Source organism: Macrotis lagotis, chromosome 4 (assembly GCF_037893015.1).
Source record: "Macrotis lagotis isolate mMagLag1 chromosome 4, bilby.v1.9.chrom.fasta, whole genome shotgun sequence".
NCBI lineage: Eukaryota > Metazoa > Chordata > Mammalia > Peramelemorphia > Peramelidae > Macrotis > Macrotis lagotis.
In genome coordinates this window covers 181,194,238-181,215,298 of record NC_133661.1, presented here as the reverse complement: position 1 = coordinate 181,215,298, position 21,061 = coordinate 181,194,238, and the positions used below count along the sequence as shown (strand labels likewise).

The 21,061-nt window shown below is 44.0% G+C and overlaps 1 protein-coding gene across 2 annotated transcripts; it reads right to left on the bottom strand.

Moving 5' to 3' along the window:
* Nucleotides 1–672: 672 nt before the first annotated feature.
* Nucleotides 673–18,739, bottom strand: TGM1 (transglutaminase 1). 2 transcript variants are annotated; one of them, XM_074234792.1, is made up of 16 exons: nucleotides 18,701–18,738; nucleotides 17,781–17,984; nucleotides 17,664–17,741; nucleotides 16,783–16,974; nucleotides 15,595–15,843; nucleotides 14,725–14,843; nucleotides 14,067–14,174; nucleotides 13,432–13,606; nucleotides 12,982–13,120; nucleotides 12,683–12,786; nucleotides 10,547–10,635; nucleotides 8,183–8,336; nucleotides 7,416–7,697; nucleotides 6,486–6,646; nucleotides 5,965–6,101; nucleotides 673–1,086 (listed from the first exon to the last, which is right to left on the bottom strand). In XM_074234792.1, the coding sequence occupies exons 2-16, from the start codon at nucleotides 17,977–17,979 to the stop codon at nucleotides 873–875; spliced, it is 2,400 nt and encodes a 799-aa protein (XP_074090893.1). In that variant the 5' UTR covers nucleotides 17,980–17,984; nucleotides 18,701–18,738; the 3' UTR covers nucleotides 673–872. The 2 variants fall into 2 exon arrangements, with proteins under 2 accessions (XP_074090893.1, XP_074090892.1); XM_074234791.1 differs by having other exon boundaries at nucleotides 17,664–17,984; nucleotides 18,701–18,739.
* Between the last annotated feature and the right edge of the window lie 2,322 nt (nucleotides 18,740–21,061).

Genomic DNA, 21,061 nt, shown 5'->3' with positions numbered 1-21,061 from the left:
GATTTCCTAGAATAGAACTGAACACATGGCTCTAGTATTTCTAAAAATGCTTGTCGGTTGGTTGTTTGTTATAGGGAGAAACACCTGATGACAAGATGTGACAGGATTTCAAGATAGTGAATCAAATCAAATCACTAGTCCTGCCATCAGGTTCCAATGACTTGTCCGATTCCAAAGAAGCCTCTGGATTTAGACTTGTCCTAGGATTAAGCATACAGATGATTCTCTCAACAAAATCTCATTGGGGTGGGAGGATGTTAAAAGATTTAAGGAAATCCCAGTCCTAAGAAATCCAAGAGGCCAGAATGGTTCTGAACCTATGTTTGGTTCAAGGAAGGGCCACAAAAGGATATAGTGGCAAAGGTGATAGGCCTGGGATCAGATGATCTGGATCTGAACCCTGGTTGTTCCATTTACTTACTTATATGACCTTAGAAGAATCTTTAAATCTCCCTAAACTTCAGTTCTCTCATTTATAAAATCAGGGGGTTGAACTAGATGATCTCTAAAGACCCTTCCAGTTCTAATGTGCTCCGATTTGATCAGATAGTGAATAGAATGCTTGGATTCTGTGAATCAGGACTATAAATGTGAAGAGTAGATACCTAAAGTATTATGAACCCATTCTCCTTAAATTGGCATGGGCAAAAAGACAGACAAAATCAAGAGCTTCACTTAAAAAACAAAACAAAAACAATCTTTATTACCTTCAGCATTATGCAATGTGTATGAAAGTTGGATCCCACCCCAGGTCTCCTGGGCCTTCTTTCCTAGGCCACCAGGTGTCTTCTTTGTGCCAACCCACTGCTTCAGTGAGGTGTCCATGCTCCTATTGCTTCTGTCCCATACCTATGTTAAGTTTAGGCTCCTCCTCAAGGTACCATAGGAATATCTTCCCCAGAATGTCTGTTACCACCATCACTGGAGACGAAGCTGCCACCAGAAGCAGGGGCCACGTCTACCTCAATGACTCCATGCACCTGGGAGAGCTGAGGGCTGTCCAAGCTGGCGATGAGCTGCCGTCGACCTGGCCGGGCAGGTACGAATGTTTGACGCAATGTCACTGTTTCATTGCCCCCAATGTCTCTGTGGGGAAAGATTAGAGCCAAGAGGTGAGGCATGGAAGAGCTACATGAGGGAAAGAAAGTCTGGTCTAGGAACATTGCTTTGAGAAAGGCAGGAAGTCAAACATAAGCTCTTAGGCACAATGTGAGGTAGACAACTTCAACCAGAAATTTTTCCAAGTTGAGCATGGACACCCGGTTAGAAAATGGTAAATGCCTCAGGCCACTGAAACTATTTCTGGGTCATATCCAGATCAAAGAAGAGCTAGGAGTCTGGTCTTCCAAGAGGTGTCCTTGTCCTATATCCTTTCTTCTTCTGGTCTGGGTTTCTTTTCTCCCTGCTCTTACTCTTCATACCTCTCATTTCCTGATGCTTCTATATCTCATTCTACCACCTACCAATGTCTTCTCCCTAATGATCTTTCTATTAAATATATCCTATCCTATCCTCTTTTATCAAACTCTCAACCTAAACCAAATTCTCCCTGCTTGGTGTTTCCTCTCTACTCAAAATTAGAGTCATCTTGGAGAAATTCAATCTCAACAGAGGTTATCTTCAACGAGGAAATAGGTCAATTCCAAAGCTATTGGAGAAGATCTTCTCTTTTTAAAACTGTCCCTTCCTATAACTTTGGGAAATTATATTTGGCTTGAAAATTAATGGAACAAGAATTCCATGACATACTTTGGGGCCTCAGTTTCCTGATCTATAAAATAAAGGGGCTAGACTAGACAGCTTTTAAGATCCCTTTTAGTGTTAATATTTCATGATGACTCAAATTAAGAATGCACTTTACTTAAAAAGTTTATTCTTTCCCACAGAAACAACGTTTTAAGGACTAGAGAGGTGTCCAGACCAGTCCTTAAATGCTTACCTAACCAATAATAACAATTCATATAGAGCTTTAAAGTTTTTACTATTGCTTAATTACATTGCTAGCATAATAGGTTTATACTAGAAGGGGCTTTAGAGATGGATCACCAAGTCCAACCTTTTCATTTTAGAGATGAGATAACTAATGTCCAGAAAGAGGTTAAGTAATTTTCTCCAAGGTCATAGAGATCGGAAATAGCAGAGCTAAGATCTGAACCCATAGCCTCTCATTCCCATGTTCTTTCCACTGTATTAGAGTACTTCCATTGAAAACATGATTTTTATGGAAATTTGTGGTTCATATGCCAATATGACTTCCTTTGGTTTCAGCAGTGATTTCTCATAGTAGCTGTATCAGGGATTTAAGAGGAAATAGGTGTATACATACTAATTATAATTTGTAATTCAGGTATTTCTAAATAGGGATCTGCCTTAGATTACATGATGTAGCTAAAATGATTTTGATTACATGATACTGATTACTCAATAAACACATTAGAACTTATTTATCCAAAGAAATATTGTCCCTTCAAAGGAGTCCCCTGGGAGACCACACATATCCAATCATCCTGCCATTGCTAGAAACCTATGGAGGCATACCTTTTGAAATAACAAAGTTAGTTAGTTAGTTAGTTAGAGTTAGTTAGACTCATACACTCAAAACTCTGACAGTCACTTCTCCTGATGACCTAGAATGGGGTTGCTCAACTTTTAACTACTTTATGTATTAGATATACTTTTGGCTCTTTACCAAAGTCAAATACACCCTTAAAGGTTGATGAACTGCTACCATATGAGACATTCACAGGCACTTAACTTCTAAAGGCAATTCCAAAAAAAGGGCATCTAAAAATGTAATGAGCAATGGTGGAATCATTGAAATAACTTTGTATTTTCCTGAGGTTAAAAGGGACAGTATTCATTTTGATGTTGCCATTAAAAAAATAATCAGCTGTCACTTCTTCAAACCTTTATATTTAATACAGGTCCATGCCAAGTATTTTTATATACAAATGAGAATTAGAATGGGGGTACATTGGATTCTAATATTTCTGAATCAATAGCTCATGGGCTTCTTCTTCTAAGCTATCTACTCCATAATCTATTGGTTACATAATCAGACATGGAACTTCCCAAGGGAAGAAGTGAATATAGGGAGGAGTTCTGGCTTCAACCTGTTCTGGGATGGGGAGGGGAAAGAAGGGAGAAGAAGGTGGAAAGGGAAGAGAAGAAGAAAAGGGGGAAGAAAGAGTAATTGAAGAAATGAAATTATGAGGTCTATTCCTAGAGAACTAAGAATGAGAGATATTCCCCCTTCCCAACTATTATGACTAGGAGAAGGGACTGCCAAGAAATAGGGGATGAGTGAGATGACTGAGGAAGGGGTGAGTCCATCAGTCCATCTGAGAGTTTGTCTCTCTGTGAGTGAAGTCATTCTCATTATAGTCCAGACAGAGAGCAGAGTCTCTAGAGTTAAACCTCAGTAGCTCTAAGGGCAGAGATAAGTCCAGGATTAGGACGGGGATCACTCTGTGTGTGTGTGTGTGTGTGGTGTGTATATGTTCTATACCTTGGGGATAGAAACTGGACCATCTTTAACAACACAAAGAGCAGAGATTAACATTCTGCAGTCTGGTCCCCAGGATTCTTTCCCCTTTCCTTATGACTTGTTCTTAGTATTTTCCTCCTTTCTTCCTCCGGAGGGAGTCTTAAGACATTTCCCTCACTACTCCCTCACTAATGCATTTAGTTCTCATCAGTCAGCATACAGGTTAACATTGAGGCTTTCTCATCATGATTGCAAAGTGGAAAAAGCAGTGAATTTGGGGTCAAGACACAGGGGTTAGAATCCTGGTTTTGACATATACTAACTATATGACCATGGAGCATATATTAATTTCTCTGAGCCTTGAGCTTCTGAACTGCAAAATGGAGCTAGTGGCACCTACACTAGGCACTTCCCAAGGTTAATTGAACTTTGCAAATATTTCAAGTGCTATATACATGTGAGTTATTATTATTTATTCTCTGCATTTATCCTATGAGCATTCTTTAGATAAGGCTTCCTATAGGTTGGTTATCTACAATAACCCACTAAAAAGGAACAACTGTGTCTTTGTTCTACCTGGCTCAGAGTCATGAGAAGATATTCACTGGATAAATACACTTGGGTAACTAAACAATAACGACTCACATTTGTATGTAGTACTTTGTGGTATGTGAATGACAATTCCACGAAATAATAATAATGCTAATAATAGCTAGCACTCGTATAGGACTTGAAGGTTCATGGAGTCCTCTACATGTTAACTCATATATGAGATCATCATTACAATCCTGTGGGATAGATGTTATTATTGACTCCATTTTACACTGGAAGAACTTGCCTAGGGTCACACAGCTAAGTTTGTGAGGCAGGATTTGAGCTTGGTTTTCCTGACTGCAAGGTCAGCCCTCTATTCACTGCACCACCTGGTTTCTGCCTTATAGATGTGATGATGATGGGACAATGTAAAACTCAAGTCCAGTCTCTTCTTCCAACACCATCATAGTTATCATTATGACTGATATGTAGTACTTTCTACATATTATGTCACATGATCCTCATTACAACCACTGAAGGAAAGAACTATTCATATTTCTATTTTACATATGTGGAAACCAACATTTAGGGAGGTCATTGGAGTCTAAAGAAGTACTCAAACTCAGGTATTTCTGATTTCCAAGACCAATGTGCTATCCATTGACTCAGCAAGGCCAATACTAGGCATATGCTGCAAGAAGACCAAAGATTTAAACAAAAGTATAATTTATACCAAAATATCCATAATAGCATTTAGGAAGTCCTGAGTTTAAATCCACCCTCATACATTTACTAGCTGTGTAATCCTGGGCAAGTCACCTAATCTCTTTTTGCTCTAATTCACTGGAGAAGGAAATGGCAAATCTCTCTAGTACTTTTGAACACCTCATAAAAATTATGGTTCGTGGGGTCATGAAAGTTGGATACAACTAAACAATAATGTAAACAAAATGCGGTCCATCCCTTGGAGAACATCAGAACAAACTATAGTGTATTAATAAAGGTAGTATGGAATAATGGAACAATGGGCACTGGATTTGGAGTCAGAGGAAATGGATTCTAATTTCTTCTCTGCAACTCAATAGCCTGTATTTTCTTTGGTAAATTGTTGAACTTCTCTGGATTTGATTTCCTTATCTGTGAAATAAGGAAGGTGGAATAGTACCTTCGTGAAATTGTGAGTCAGGATACTGGGAACTGGGGGAAACATGTCAATACCCTTTTCCTGCTATACTCCCACAATTCCAGCCAGGACTTTTGCAAGCAAGGAAACTGTACTACAGATCTGCCCCTGGATGCATTGATCTGAGACCCAGCTGTGGGCCCTTTGGCAAAAAAAATGGTTCTCAGGATGCCAACAGGGAGCTTCAAACCCTTGAGAACTTCCCTATTCAACATTTTTAATCTCTTTTCCTGTAGCTTCTATTTGCTACTATTTTCCCAATTTATTTCCTATTTGTTTTCCTAATTACCACCTTGGGATCTGCTTCTGCCTGGGTATATATTTTTAGTAAAAGGTTTGAATCCTCTGGCCCTGAGTGATAGGTTATACCAGATGAGGAATCACAAGTCCTTCCACCTCCAAATCTAAGTCTACATGAGCTCCATAAATACTTGTAGTCCACACCAAGCTTCCTTCTCTGAGCTCCTACAATGCTTAAATGTGCCACTGAGCTGGGGTCTATCTTGGAGTTTTTGCTAATGTTTGAATGCGCTTAAGTCTGATCTTCCCAAGATGATCTCAAGGAAGAGCACATCATTGTTACACTTCTCCTCATATGTTAGACCTCAGCAAACAGGAAGTGAATGGCAAGGATGTTGAGCTAGCCAACCCCAAACAAAGCTGAGTTCCTTCCTAAGTTGTTCAAATTTCTCTCTGCTTTATAAACTTGGAGTGAGAACATGAGGAGGAAGGAGAGGCAGAGCAAGAGGCTGAAACTCACCCAACATTGAGAACCTTGGGCCTCTGGAGTCCAGAGCCTTCGAGTCGGAAGACTACTTTGGTGAGTGTGACAGGCAGTGGATTCCTGAAAATAATCTGTACCTCTGTCTCCTGGCCGACCACTGCTGCTCCCAACACCTGTGACAGGGAAAAAAGAGAATGAGAGCCTTGTGATTGGCATGCGGTGGCATCTGGGATAACTTTCCAGGGTTGGAGACCCTCAGCAATGACCTGCCTTCCATAAGGATCTCATCACCCAAGGCTCGCCTACCAGCAGAGACAAATGGATGCTGCTGAGTTTCATCCCAACCAAAGCCATTCAAGTAAGGTCTTTTTTCAGCTTTAATCTAATGCTTTGGAGTCCAGCCTTTCTTCTTTGAATGACTTGTTGGAATTCAGGCTAATATCTTCAGGATCTGAATCCTCCCACTCTATTCCTACTGTTCTTTACTGACCCCAAACCTGTGTCTTCTGATCAGTTCCCTTCTCACCCCACATAAGATTAGTTTCTTTTGCCCATACCGTGAGGGAGAGATCTGGGGTTCGAAGGCGGAAGGTGTGTTGTTTGGCTAACACCTGCCCACTCTCCTTGACGTGACCTGACACGTTCAGCAGCATAGCTCCCTGATCCACCAGATGTGGCCGGTACTCTGAGTAGGCCACAGGCAGAGCCACCCGCTCAGCTAGAGTGAGAGAAAAGAAGAGATATCACCCCAAGCCCCTGCATCCCTAACCATGTCCCACCCCTGGTTTTGCCCACCTGCTCTCTAGGAGCTTTCTACTATGCACATATGGGCTGCAATAACCAAGCACTCAAACATTATTAACGTACTACATTCTGAAGCTGCAGAGACAAAAATGTAATAGTCCCTGCCCTCAAGGAACTTACAGTCTATTTGGGAAGAATACATGTATACCTCTAAGAATGTACAAAATGCATACAAGATAAATACAAGGCCATTTTGGAGTGGAAACACTCAAAGCAGGAAGTGGGTGGGGGATCATAAAAGATGGTGTAAAAAGTAGCACTTGAGTTGAGTTTTGAAGGAAACCAGAGAGATGAAAGAATATTCCAGGCACAGGTACAAAGAGAATGGAGATGGAGCAGAAGACTAATTTGACTGGAAACTATAGTACATGAAGGTAATGTATATTGAAATTGGAAAGGTAAACTTGAGGTTGTAAAGTTGTAAGAGGTTTTAAGTCAAACAGAGAAATGTATATTTGATGTGTATTTGTAAAGAGAGCTGAGGTTTATTAAGCAGGGAAGTGATAGGCTTCTGTTTCAGGAATATCTCTTTGATATCTGTGTGGAGAAGGGAAAGGCTTGAGATAAGCAGATCACCTGTCTATAGGTGACAAGGGCCTAACCAAGGGTGGGAACCACATGAATAGAGAAACTATACCAAGATGGCCATGAGTAGCAAAGATAAGAGAAGAGGAAGGACTTACAGCTTCCTGGGGACAGTGCCACCTCTTTCTTTCTGTCTTTGAAGACAGGACCAGTGACACCAGTGTAGAAGGTAACAGATAGGTAGAGGTGTAGTTTTACAGTACGTTGACTGCTTCCACGGTTGGTCAGCACCACATTGACTAATAGGTCTTGCCCCATCACTGCATCCTGTGCTTCCACCTGCACTGATACATCCTCAGCTGTATCCCGGTTTGTGTATATGTTGGGTTTGCTACCATGAGCTGCTGCTGTCTCAACTGCCTTCCTTTCTGCATCAGACCCTGTGACCAGCAGCAGAGGGGACAACAACAACAACAATAACAAAAAGATGGTGTTAGGCCCTGGTAGCACAAGAAGACCAGGAAAATAATCCTTCATCCCACTGATACATATTGAAATATCATCTCTTCTTCAAGATCCAATCCAAAAGCTACATAGCCCACCAAGCCTTCCCAGATTATTCCCAGTTGTAATAATTTCCAAGGCACTTTGCATGCTACATGTACCAATCACATTTGATTTTGTATTATTTGAATATATGTCTTCTCTTTTCTACCGCAAGTTCTGAAAAGTCAAAGATCATGTCTTATTTAACTTTATATCTCCATGAGGCCTGCTATAATAGATACCCAACAAAAATATATATCCAACAAATGCATGCTGAACAGAAACCACCTCATATTCAGAGACAGAGCCACAGAACCAGGGAGGTGGTTAAATGGGTAACCCCAAAGAGAAAGGATTTCCCAGAATCCAGAACAGGTACCTTCAGGGTGTTTATAGATGTGAGTAATATCCTCTCTCATGTTGGAACCAATGGCTTTGGTGCAGATGAGGGTCCCGATTGCCTTCTCTTCCACATAGACAATTTTAAAGCTGCCATCATCTTGCCGTTGCCAGTAGACTTTGTCACTGTTGACCTGTAAAGGAGGTAGAGAAAGTGGGGAAGCAAGTAGTGAGTAAGATCTCTGATACTGTGATCTAGCATTTTTTTTGCAAGGCAATGGGGTTAAGTGGCTTGCCCAAGACCACACAGCTAGGTAATTATTAAGTGTCTGAGGCCGGATTTCAATTCAGGTCTATCCAATGTACCACTTAGCTACCCCCTCTGATACTGTGGAGAATAGACCTCTTTCCCTCTCTCTCTCTCTCTCTCTCTCTCCATAATTAGACTCCAAACTACATTTCCTACCTCATTTCACTAGTTACTCCTTTAAGGTATTTTGTGTTCCAACCAAACTAGACTACTAGTTGTTCCACCAATCTTGTCTTATATGCATTTGCATAAGCTCACTTCCATGCCTGGGATGTGTTCCTTGCACAACTCTACCCCTTCTTTTCCTTAAAAGTCCACCTGATTTATGTGGATAGTTAGGTGGTGAAGTGGATAAAGTGATGGGCCTAGAGTCAGGAAAGCTCATCCTCCTGAGTTCAAGTCTGACTTCAGACACATAGCTCAAATAAGTATCCTGAACAAGTCACTTAACCCTGTTTACCTTGGTTCCTCATCTGTAAAATGAACTGGAAAAGAATATGGCAAAAATTCCAGTACCTTTGCCAAGAAAACCCCAAATAGGTCACAAAGAGTTGGGCATGACTGAAACAGCTAAACAATGACAACAGCTCTCTTATTAAGTAAGCCTTTCCCAAAGTGAGAGTGATTTCTCCCTCCTTGTTCTCATATTTCTTTATCCCTACATTCTTTATCTTATATTCCTTATAATTTAGACCAGGGGTGAGGAACATCTGATCCATGAGTTGAATAAGGCTTGCAAAATCATTTGGTTTGGCATTGCCAAGGCAACCTCAGGCAAGATTCTAAATTCAATAAATCTAGAAGGTTTTTATGGATGAATTAATTAGATGTTTGGCCTAATATAACAGGCTAGTTTTAAGCTGATAATTTTGTATGGTTCTCGAATGATGCTATAAATATCCAATGTCCCTTGGCTGAAAAAAGGTTCCCCATTCTGATTTGGACTATTTCTTTTTCCCTACCGCTATAGTCATCTTTGTATGATACTTATTTATGTAATTATCTTTTTTCTTTTGGAGGGGGGGTCTGGAACTATGATTTCATTAATGTAGAAGTCCCATTGAGGTATTTTTCTCCTATCAACAAGATTGGAAATGGCCCTATAGCTTATAGTCTTAGAGAACTGCCCAGAGTATCAGAGTTGCACAGCCAGTATGGATCAGAATCAGGACTTGAACCCAGGCCTTCATGATTCTAAATCAGCTCTGTATTCACTTTTCCACACTGAGACTTAGGTCTAATCTCCACTATTAAATTATAAACTTGAGGACAGAGTCAATGAATTTTTGTTTTTTTAATCTTTGTATCCCCAGATTTGTTGCCTAATTTGTTGTTTGTTGAATTTGGACCAACCCAATTAAACAAGGAAAGTTACTGGACCATGAACTTGAGTGCTGGGAGATGATGGCACAGGGGTCTTCAGTCTCTTGCTAGAGGCTATATAGAACCAGAGCCAGAACCAGATATAAAGTTAAATAAGACATGATCTTTGACTTTTCAGTCAAAGTTTGGCCACTTAACAGCAAGCCCACTCTGTAGATTTTAGAAGGATGATTTCCATCTCAGGATCACTGGTCACCTATGTTCAGGTGAAAGATTCTTGATATCCAATCTCAGGATTATTTGAGAGCACATTCTCCAGTTGCCATATATAAGCAATAACCAATACTACTAGGCCCCTTCCCATACTCTCAAAGGAAGTCCAGGAGAGAGTTGTCTGAGAACCAAGCCAAATATTCATAAGAGGAAGAAGAAAGCAAGAACAGAAGTTGTTTCTTTCTTTATCATCTCCTCAGTGAGCAACTTTCCCTTTGGTGGCCATTTCTCTGATACAATGCCTCATCACAGGGTTGGGGAATGATATATAGGATCCAATTAGAAGCTTCAAGTTGTTCATGTCCTACAGCAGAAGTTGAACCCTATGTCTTTCCCCCCCATAGATCCATAACCCTTGTTCCAATGGGATCACTCCTGTTACCCAGGATAGAGTCAGAGTTGCAACAGAGTATAAGAGGTAGGGTGTATTTCAATACAATTTAATACTAAAAGAAAAGATATAAACAAATGTATCAGTTTCATTAATTTTTTCTTTACCTCAGCAAAGATGAAGGGTGTATCATATTTCATATAGACCAGGCCATTCTTAACAGACTGCACTGAGCAGGGACCACAACAGAAGATGCCTAGAGAATCAAGGAATACTGGTCAGAGGTTTTGTTCCCTGGTTTTGAACACAGAGGTATGCTTGTTAAGTGTTTAACAACCAACTCTTGAGGGGAAAAAAATAAGTTCACAGTGTACTTTTTTTTTAAGTTTTTGCAAGGCAAATGGGGTTAAGTGGCTTGCCCAAGGCCACACAGCTAAGTAATTATTAAGTGTCTGAGGTCGGATTTGAACTCAGGTACTCCTGACTCCAGGGCCGGTGCTCTATCCACTTCGCCACCTAGCTGCCCCCACAATGCACTTTTTAAGCCTATTCTACATTATTAACATTTTATCAATCACTTTTTTGTCTAAACAATCAATAAAACAATAATTCAAGCCATTATTTGTAGCTTTAGCTCGATTCCCAAGATGTAAATACTTAAAGCTAAAAATTTAACAACCATCTTTCATGACTAGTACAAATGACTCCAGCACATCCCTGATTGAACAGTAACATTTCTGCTGCTTCTCTGGGTTAGAGTATGACTGGGGTTTAGCCACAATCACTGAAGAAGCTCTCAGAAATCTCAGGGTTGGGGCGGCTAGGTGGGGCAGTGGATAGAGCACCAACACTGGAGTCAAGAGTACCTGAGTTCAAATCCAGCCTCAGACACTTAATAATTACCCAGCTGTGTGGCCTTGGGCAAGACACTTAACCCCATTTGCCTTGCAAAAACTGAAAAAAAAAAGAAAAGAAATCTCAGGGTAGCAAATCATAATAATGATAATAATCATTTTTGCTCACCATAAGCCTTATTATAAAGGGTATTATTGGAGATATTATAATACCCCTTTTTACAGATGAGGAAATTGAGCCTTGGAGAGATTGACTGGTTCGTTCACATATGTTACATTGAGATCAACAGAGTAAGAGCTAGAACATACTTTAGAGATCTTCTAGTCTAACGACTGTCATATTTTTTCAATCCTTCTATCCTCCTCCCCAAGTATTAGGATAGAGGATGTTGTACCAGTTTTCTATCAGCAAATTCAAGATTTCCCAAACAAGGCTACTCAAAGGAAACACTGAAAAAAAAAGCCAGAAAGGAGAACTGGAATGTGTTTTTAAGAATATGAATAGTATGATGCTTTCTCACAGATTTTCCCATGCTTTCCTCTCTTTTGAATAAGTGGTTTAGGACCAGCTTCCCACTGGGAAGATCAGATGATAGCTAGGATATTTGCATATTCTAATCTGATTGGCTGAAATTGTTCCTCTGCTTTACAAGGTTCAGATGCTCTCTGGTCACCAGAACCATATTCTTTTTCCAAACTGAATACTCCATCAGCTTTTTGGCAGGAAATTTCCTGCAGCGGAAATATATGATTGCCTATAGCTCTACAGAATCAAAGAAAGGTTGGGGGCTAAAGGGACCCTGGAGATCATTTGCTCTACATCCCCTCCTTTTGTGGATGGGGAAATAGAAACCCAGAGAGGGAGTTAAGTCTTTTGTTCTCAATGTGGTGAACCCAGAAGGAATGGAAGGGGGATTGACAAATGAGCATCTGGAAATGGGAATACAGGATGGTGGGGTGGGAAATGAGATGGAGCACTGAAGGTAGGTTGACCTGTCTAGAGACAGAGAGGAATAGTCTACAAGTTGGATAGACTAATAGGGAGAAAGGAGAGCAAGGAACAGAGAGGACAGATAAAGATAATCCCTAAAGGGAAGAGAGACAAATTTAGGAAGTTTTCCCCAATATTAAACTTCATAAGAGATACTAAGAAGTCAAATACACTGCTTTGGGGAACTTGTGGGCTCCCTCTCCCTGGTGGTCTTTAAGCAAAGGCTGATCTTGGTGACTTTATCTTGGTTTAACTTTAGTAAAGATTCTTTTTCAGAATGGATTGAACCAGATAGGTTAGATGAGAAAGATGAATTCACAAAGTGACTAAATCTAAAGGACATAGATCAGTGAATTGAACTGAAAGAGGGTAGTGCTGAGAGATGGTCAAGAGAATCCTCTTAGCAGGGGGTGGAAGCAAGGAGACAGAGAAGAAATGTAGAGAAGATGCTCTCTTACCACTGCTGGTTTCCTGGGGGGTGGCATCCACCACCTGCCAGCCATCAAAGCCTGAGGGCAGGTCTGATCGTTTCATCCAACAATCGTTCCAGACATGAAAGTTCCTAAGGACACAGATAGAGGGCCCCATCTTGAATATTTCTACCCCTCTTCTCATCCACCAACACCCCACTTTTGGAATGGTTTTACAAGCAGAGTGAGGAAAAGAACAGGCAGGGCTTTGAGAACACCCTTTGTCACCCCATAGAGATGCCTCTATACTTCCACCCCCCCCCCACACACACCCCTTCCCTCCTCACCAGACAGAATCTCGGTTCAAATGTTCCAGTGGCTTCATGTTCTCATCAAAATAAATGTCCATGGTGAGTGAGATGTCGGTGTCATGAGCTGAGTTATAGTTGGTCACAGTCCTGGTGGCGATACCGAGGCATCGGAGCACTTTGAAAGGGATGAGAGTCAGTGCATGATGTGGGGCACCGGGGGTCAGGCCACCTGCCTGCCTCTGCAACCTGCCTCTGCAACCAGCCCTTCCCTCCTTCCTACCCCTACTTCCCTTGTTAAGGCTAATTACTAATAATTAATGCCAGCCTGCCAGGCCACCCCCGCCTAAGCCCTGCCCTGGTGCCACAGGTGTTCTGGAGTCGTGGGGTTAAGGAGAAATCTAGGGCGGGGATACAGGGGATGCCTGGAGCTGACAATTTGGAGGTCATGGCCTCCTGTAGGGTCAGAGTTGGTCTTTTGCTCATTACCTGTAGTGGTGACACCAGCAAAAACCCAGCACTGGCCATAAGGGACAGAGTAGCCCGTTCGAAGGTAACTCAGGAGGATCTCCACACTGCCCACCCAAGCTGAGGGGTTAGTGCCTTTGGAGTAATCTCCAGACCAGTTTCCGATCAACACCCCATTGTCATCTAGAGAATTCACCTGGGGGAAAAGGAGGTTGAGAACTGTCCACTCAGCACCTCTCCTCACAGAGAAAACAGACACAGACACAGACACACACACACACACTCTCTCTCTCTCTCTGCTGGTCCTAGATTATTCTCTCTTCTTCCCCTCCAAGTTCAGCTGCCCCTCCACCCTTTCCCACCCAAGTTTTGACATAGGAATGTAATTCCTGGGTGTGCCAAGTTTGGGTTTGGCCACACATTCCAGAGGAGTTGGGACAAGAACCAGAATGGGTGTGTGGGGGTACACAAGAAGGTGGGGGGGCAGAGAGGTTTCTTTATTATAGTTTTTTTTAACCCAAAGGCATTGGGGGAGAAATAGGAAAGGAGTGGGGTCTGATGTGAAAGCAGCTTGAGAAGTATGTGAACACCTCTGTGAACAGAGGTGGGAAGCAGGAGAGAATATGCTATGAGATGGGGCATCTGGGGAAATATACCATGGCAGAAATGACACGGGAGACATTAACAGGGTCCCCTCGTCCTGCATATGGCATTCCCCGCCGATCCAGGATGTAGAGACAGGCATCCAGTACACCATGGTCAAACTAGGAGGAAGAGAGCAGCAATCATGATTACCTCAGAGATCTTTTCTGACCAGACCCTCTCCAGGCTTCTCATCCTAAGCCAATATCCACTGTCTTAAGCTCTCTCCTCCCATTCTTTTTTTTTTTTTAAGATTTTATTTATTTTGAGTTTTACAATTTTCCTCCCTATCTTATTTCCCTCCCCTCCCATTCTTTTTGTAATCCCACTCATCACCTCACCTTTCTCCCCTTCTTCATTTCTTTCTCTCTAGTCCTTCCTTATACTCATCTCCTCCTGCCCCCTGCCCTCCCTTCAAACTCATCTCCCCCTATCCCTGCCAACTCCTCACACTCACCTTCCTCTATCCCAGCTCTCTCTTTACACTCCTCTCCCCACCTCTGCCCTCTCCTCTCATTTCCCCCTGCCCTTTTCTTCCCTAACACTCATCTCCTCCTGCCCCTGCCTTCCCCTCTAACTCATCTCCCTCTGCCTCTGCCCTCTCACACTCATCTCCAACTACTCCAGCTCTTCTTTCAAATTCTTGTCCCATTCTCTTTCTTTGTCCCATACTTGGCCATAGTTCCAGGTACGTTCTCCAATCTGTGCCTCTGTGCCATAGTAAATTCGACCAGACTCATTGAGCACATACTCTTGACGCCAGTCTTCATGTTCAACATATACAGGATCATCTGTCAACCCCCAAAATAAACATATAGACCTGTCAAGGGCATAGCCTGGGTCCCCTAATCCTGACACTCTCTAGTCTTCCCTGAACACTCTGTTTTTCCACCTGAAGCTAGGCCGGTGAGTTGTAGGGTTGGGGTGGAAGTTGCAGGCAAATCTTCCTCTGGGTCATATGTAAGAGCAGTTTTAGAAAAGCCAGGCCATGGTGGTGGTGGACAGAACAGCCTAATCTCAATCTAATTATGAAAGGGGAAAATGGGGATGAATGGTGGCAGCTGGATTGCTGCTCCCATTGAGCCATCATAGTCTGCTTCCAGCTCAGAGTCTCCATTGGTCAATCATACTTTTTTCTTCTACCATTGACCTGAAGCAGGGGGAAGACGCAGGGGGAAGGACATGAGGAAATGAGACAGATAAAAAGACTTTAGTGAAATGTAAAGAACACTAGATTTGAAACCTGAAGCCAAGTTCAGATTCTGATTCTACTATTTTTTTTTAGCTGTATAACTTCTCTGGACCTTTGTTTTCTCATATGTAAAATAAAGAGGTTAGATGAGAAGCCTTAAGAAGTGTTTTCCAGCTTAGATCTTATAAGATCCTAAAATCCATGAGACTCTACCTAGTGGCATGGAATCATCAGAATTTACTCAATTTGACATGTGGAATTCATTCTGTTCTCTTCCTTTTTCTCTTTCTAACTCACCCAGCTAACTCACTCAGTCCTGCTGATTCCAACCTTTTATCCCACAGGCTCACCAGGACACCAAGGGTTGAAGAGGATGTAGATCTCATTTCGGGGATCAAAAGGCATCTGAAACTCTCCCGCATCAGTTCGTGTTCGGACAGTGAATCGGAACTTGCCCACAATGGCATTGGGGGAAACATGGACCTTTAGATCCACATGCTGCCCATTTGACTTGACCACCTGGGCCTTCCAGCCTCCACTGTTTCCCTTGCCCACAGGGATGATCACATGTGTACCCTTGCCTATTTCAGGGTTTGCACCTAATGGGAGTAAATGAAAAGAGGAAATTGAGGAAGCGAGATCTATGGGGCAAAGATCTCAAATGGGATGGAATCCCTGGGTCATTTCTAATCCCTAGATTTGCTTTGCTTTGGTAAACATTGGCCAAAGACTCTATCAGTTCCCATCTCCACTCACCCTGAAGAGGTCTGGGTGCTGGGGCAAAGCCTCTGGTCAGCACTCCAATCCTGTTCCCCTACCCCTGAGCCTGAATGAGGGGAAAGAAGTCTCCAAGGCCCCAGCTTGCTTCCCCCTAGGCTGGCACAGCAGAGCTACCTCTCCAGGCTCAGGCTTGAGATGTCCATGTCCCCAAGAGACCTCCTACAGAAGGGACAGCTCAGACCTAAGCCCTAAACTCATGGGTTCCCCAGGGTTCCATCAGAATCCAGGGCATTCAGGAGGGTGCCCGGAAATTAGAGGCCAAGGTGGGCAAGGTTAGGCTCTAATCAGAGGGTATGAGGAGTCTCCCGCCTCCAGCAGCTGCATAATCACTGTCCTTAGCAGCCAAAGAGCAACACAGCAGTGGAGCCACCCAGCCTCAGGCCAGAGGGGACAGAGACACTGAGACATGCAGTCACAGGGAGAGTCAGAGAGACACCCACACGCTCAAGGGGGAAAAAAGCCAGAAAGAGAAACAGAAAAAGACACACCCATCATCCACCTATTGACATGGGACAGACAAGAGGCTTTTAGGAGACAGCATCTTGAGAAAGGGACAGAGAGAATCTATACAGACAAGTGCTGACACACCAACGGTGACATGGTAGAAATGTGCACATCCTCACAGCTACCACATCAGTGTAGAGAGCACAGGAAAGATGGAGACAACGCTCTCTTGGGTCTTAAAACAAGAGGAAAGCACAATTGGGAGATTAATTGTGGTCTCCCCTTTCTCTCTGCCTCTGCCCCTCTGCACTGACCTATAAGCAGCTCAAGGGCCATCCGGTCTGAGGATGATGAGTAGGGCCTTGACAGGTCGACAGTGAGGTAGAAAGGCTGTCCTCGACGAATAATCAGGTCATCGTATTCATACTCCTCTGTGTGGTGCTCCCGCCGGTTTTGATCTGAGCGTCTACACATCAGATCCACCCCGGTCACCACTAGCATGCCATCTAGAAGGGACAGAGTAGGTTAAAACACCAGCTCAGACCAAAGAACTCAGGATTCCCAAGGCAGCCAGGAAGACTTGAGTTCAAATCCGCCCTCAGACACTTAGCTCTGTGACCCTGGGCAAATCACTTAACCTCTCTCTGCTTCAGTTTCCCCAACTGTAAAATGGGGATAACAGTAGTTATCTCCCAAGGTGGATGTGAGAATCAAGGAAGATAACAATTGTAAAATGTTTAGCACCATGCCTGCACATGGTAGGCATTTAATAAATCTTTATTCCTGTTCAGCTTTCCTTTTCCTGCTCAGCTCAAGGAATCCAGAATTCCAAATCTAGGCTTTTGGTGGAGCCCCAACAATCCCAGAGAGGGGCAGCTGGGTGGTGCAGTGTTTAGAGCATTGACCCTGAAGTCAGGAGGACCTGAACTCAAATTTGAGATCAGACTCTTGATACTTAACCACTGTGTGACCTTGAGTAAGTAACACCATTGCCCCCATTCAAAAAAAAAAAAAACCTTCTGCCAACAGTCCCAAAGAAGCAGCTCCATCCTTAAGGGGACCTGAATGGCTAATGACTAATAATAAGGGCAAACCCATCCTTCCCCACTCCACAAATTAACTAAGGCCTTTACTTAGGATCAGGGGATCCTTGAGGGTTCCCCTCCTTGAATGAGAGAGATGTTTGAAAGCTCACCTCGGACAGTACCATCACCTGCTGCATTGACCCCACTGCCTCTGGAGCCAGGACGACCGGAGCCCCGAGATCCTGAACCTCGGGACCCAGGACGACCAGAGCCCCGAGGTCCTGAACCTCGGGGGCCTGCAGGCACTGGGCCCCAGTCATCATCAGTTCCACTTCGGCAGGAACAGCAGGAGCAGCATCGGGCCCAAAAAGAACGACCTGACCCTCGAGAGTTGGTATCTGGTTCTGGCTCAGGAGAAGGTGTGATGCTGGAATCCCAGGGGCCCCCACCCCATCGCCCCACATCTGAGCGAGACCCGTCAGTCATGGTGGCTGCCAAAAACAATAAGTATCATGGATTAGCCTCAGGTATCTTATAAGCAGATCTCTCTCCCCAAGGATTCCAACTCCGAATAGATTTACCCTAGGATCACCCCCATTCCTCACTTTCAAACAGATCTACCTAGGGATTGCTTCTTTACAGCCAAGTCTCTTCAAGGACCCTATCTTGTATCCAGACCCATCTGAGGTTCTGGAATTTCCCTCCCACCCAGATCCACCCAAGGACCCCCTATATTCAATAAGACATATAGTGTCCTTCCCGATCCAAAAGACATTCCGCTCCACTTGGACCCCCGAAGGACAAACCCATTCTGAGGAATTTCCTTTCTTAATCAGTCGGCCTCCTGTGAGGTCCCCAGACAATACATTAAAGAGTTATTTCTAAGGAGGCAAGGGGACTGTGGTCCGCCGGTGGGAAGGAGGCTTGGTCCTTCCTACCCAGTTCCAAAGAAGTTGTCTGGAATGCCTGGAGGGTGCGAGCTGGAGGGGAGGGCAGTGAGATGGGGCTGAGATGCCGCAGGTGCAGCGGGGAGCAGAGGGCAATAGGCAAGAGAAGAAGGTATAATCTGGGATCTGGGGCAAAGGCGCTGACTCTGGAGATGAAGGAGCCAGCCCCTGGGCCTCTCATGTAGAGAGGGGCGAAAAGTCCCTCCCGGCCTGAAAGGTGAGTCGCCCAAGGGACTGCAGGGCTCCACCCTTCCTCTCACCTGGCGGCGGCGGCGGCGGCGGCGGCAGCGCTAGCGCTGAGTCCCGGGGACGGGACCAGACTGCGATCGGCCGCGGGACGGACAACTCGGGTTTAAAGCTTGGGGCGGGGTGACCTGCGGTGGTTTGAGGAGAGGCGGGGCTGGGCTTCTGGGAAGAGGAAACGAAGATTGCCCCATCTGGGGGAGTGATGCAGGGTGACAAAGATGGGAAGGAGGAAGGGGCACGGGCACCCCGGCTCTCCCCTTTCTAGGAAAATAGAAACCCTAAGGCGGAGCTCTGGGTTGTGGATGGTTTAGGGGCTGGGGGGGGGGCTAGAAAAGGGGAGCCAGGGCCCAGCAAAGACCTTGAATGCCGTTCTCAAGAGCTGGAGTGTCCCCTTTCTGGAGAACCCTTGCATCTAGGCAAGGGATCCTAGGACCAGACCCTCATCCCTTTCCTCTGTCCCCTTTCCCCAGATAAGACAATACTAGAAAGCCCTCTAGGATGGGTTTCGAACCTTTACTCTCTAACCCTGAAGATCTCCCAGTTTGAGATGAAGTCACAAAAAAACGGACACCCCTCATTAATCTGGTCTCCCCATCCCAGTAACTCTCATGATCCCTTACTCACCCTCCCCTCTTTTCCCACTCTGAAATCAGGAAAAAGAATAGCAGGATATTAAGGAAGAAATCAAACCAGATGTGGGGATGACTAGTAGATGTGGCTTAATACTAGCAGTGACTCAGTTCAACTCTGGGGGTGCAGAAGGGCTCCTATTTGGAACTTGGTGGATAAGGTATGTACGAATTAGGAAAGTCCTTGAAGAACGGGGCCATGAATTTGAACACAGCACCCTTCACACCTGCATTCAAGTAGTGAGTTGATATCATTTCACTTTCCTAAGAAATATTTGCAACCCTGGTGGGCTCCTCTTTCCCTACCTTCCCCCTTCCTCCTTTCTCCTTATAAGTCCTGGAAACTAAACTAAAAAATTTTAAAATGAGGGACTGAGGCAGGCAAAGATGGGGATAGAGTTTCACTAGAAAGGACCAGATTGACCAAGGAGTTCTGGGGTGGAGCTTCCATTACCATCTGTCTGAGGAACCCCAACTGTGCAGGTTGGGTGACATCATAGGCCTAACATTCAGACTGGCTCCACCGGCTGTCCTTCTGCCTTGCCCTGTTCCACCGGCTTTGCTGTCCTCCACCCGGCCGACTGGGCCCCAGAACTGTTCTAACTCACACCAGCCACACCTGTTTCACCCTCTTGGGATGGTGTGGTCTTCGCCCTTGCTTCCCTAGGTCTCGTCATGGTATGGGAAGCAGCATTTATATGATGTCTTCAGCCCCAGTGTGTGTGTGTGTGTGTGTGTGTGTGTGTGTGTGTGTGTGTGTGTATTTTTTCCCTCTCTAGTTCTCCAACAGGTCTTATTGTATCCCCTCCACCACCTCCATCCCTCATGTCAAAAGTGGTTGAACACTGGATTCACCTCTGGTAACAAACCTCTATAGGGACAGTTATCTGTGCTCATGCATTCACAATTTTAAGACCTGGAAAAGGTTATTGAATTATTGATGTTGATTAATGCCTGTTGAGCTTTTGCTACAAAGTTAGACAAATGTGGATTTTTTTTTTGTTCTGTTTTCTAAAGATTAGATTTGGAAGATTGGCTCCAAGCGTTGCTTCTTCCTAGACTAAGGAATTTTCTTCTAGGGAATGCTGACCAACCAGTTCAACACCCACCTATATATGCACCAAACTCCACCTTCCCAACACTTTGTAAGTTGACACAGCAAGACAGAAAGGTTAGATATTCCCTGTGAGGTTTAGAGATGTTCTATATACTGTTGTTCAAAGTTCCTTCTTTACTTGGACCACTGGTTAATTGCCTTATTCTCCTGCTTCATCTGGGATGAAGACCTAAAGGCAATGACCAAGAACCCAGAAATACAGGGGGCAAGTCCTAGCAGCAAGCAGAAAAAGTTTGAATGACAGAAAAATGGAGTACCAAAAAAGAATGGGGATGTTTCATTGTATTTCTATGCACCAGTCAAGAGATCACCTCCTGCCCAACTAGTCCTCATTCAATTCCCTTTCTACTTAGTTTTATGCTGGGAACCTAAGTAGTGAGACAGCTTGGACCACAATCCTATGACTGTTATCATTTGGGTACAGGTTGGGGCTAGAGGAAGCATGGTATGGGCTAAGTCAGGAGGGTCAGAACAACTCAACCTGCATCGGGCATGGTAAGGTTGGGTGTTTATACAATGCCATGGAGACAGGAAGAGGTTGGGCAGTGTCAGTGAGCATCAGGGTGTGTATATAGGTGAGCTCAGGGACATTCCCCACGAAAGCAGTCTTTATTAGTCTTTCAGCCTTC

Coding starts and splice junctions, on each gene's coding strand:
- TGM1 (XM_074234791.1), bottom strand. CDS start 17,979: ATGACTGACGGGTCTCGCTCAGATGTGGGGCGATGGGGTGGGGGCCCC. Junction 13,607..14,066: donor CCCGTGTCATTTCTGCCATG/GTATATTTCCCC, acceptor CTTTTCCCCCAG/GTGAATTCTCTAGATGACAA. Junction 8,337..10,546: donor CACCCTTCATCTTTGCTGAG/GTAAAGAAAAAA, acceptor CCTCCTTTACAG/GTCAACAGTGACAAAGTCTA.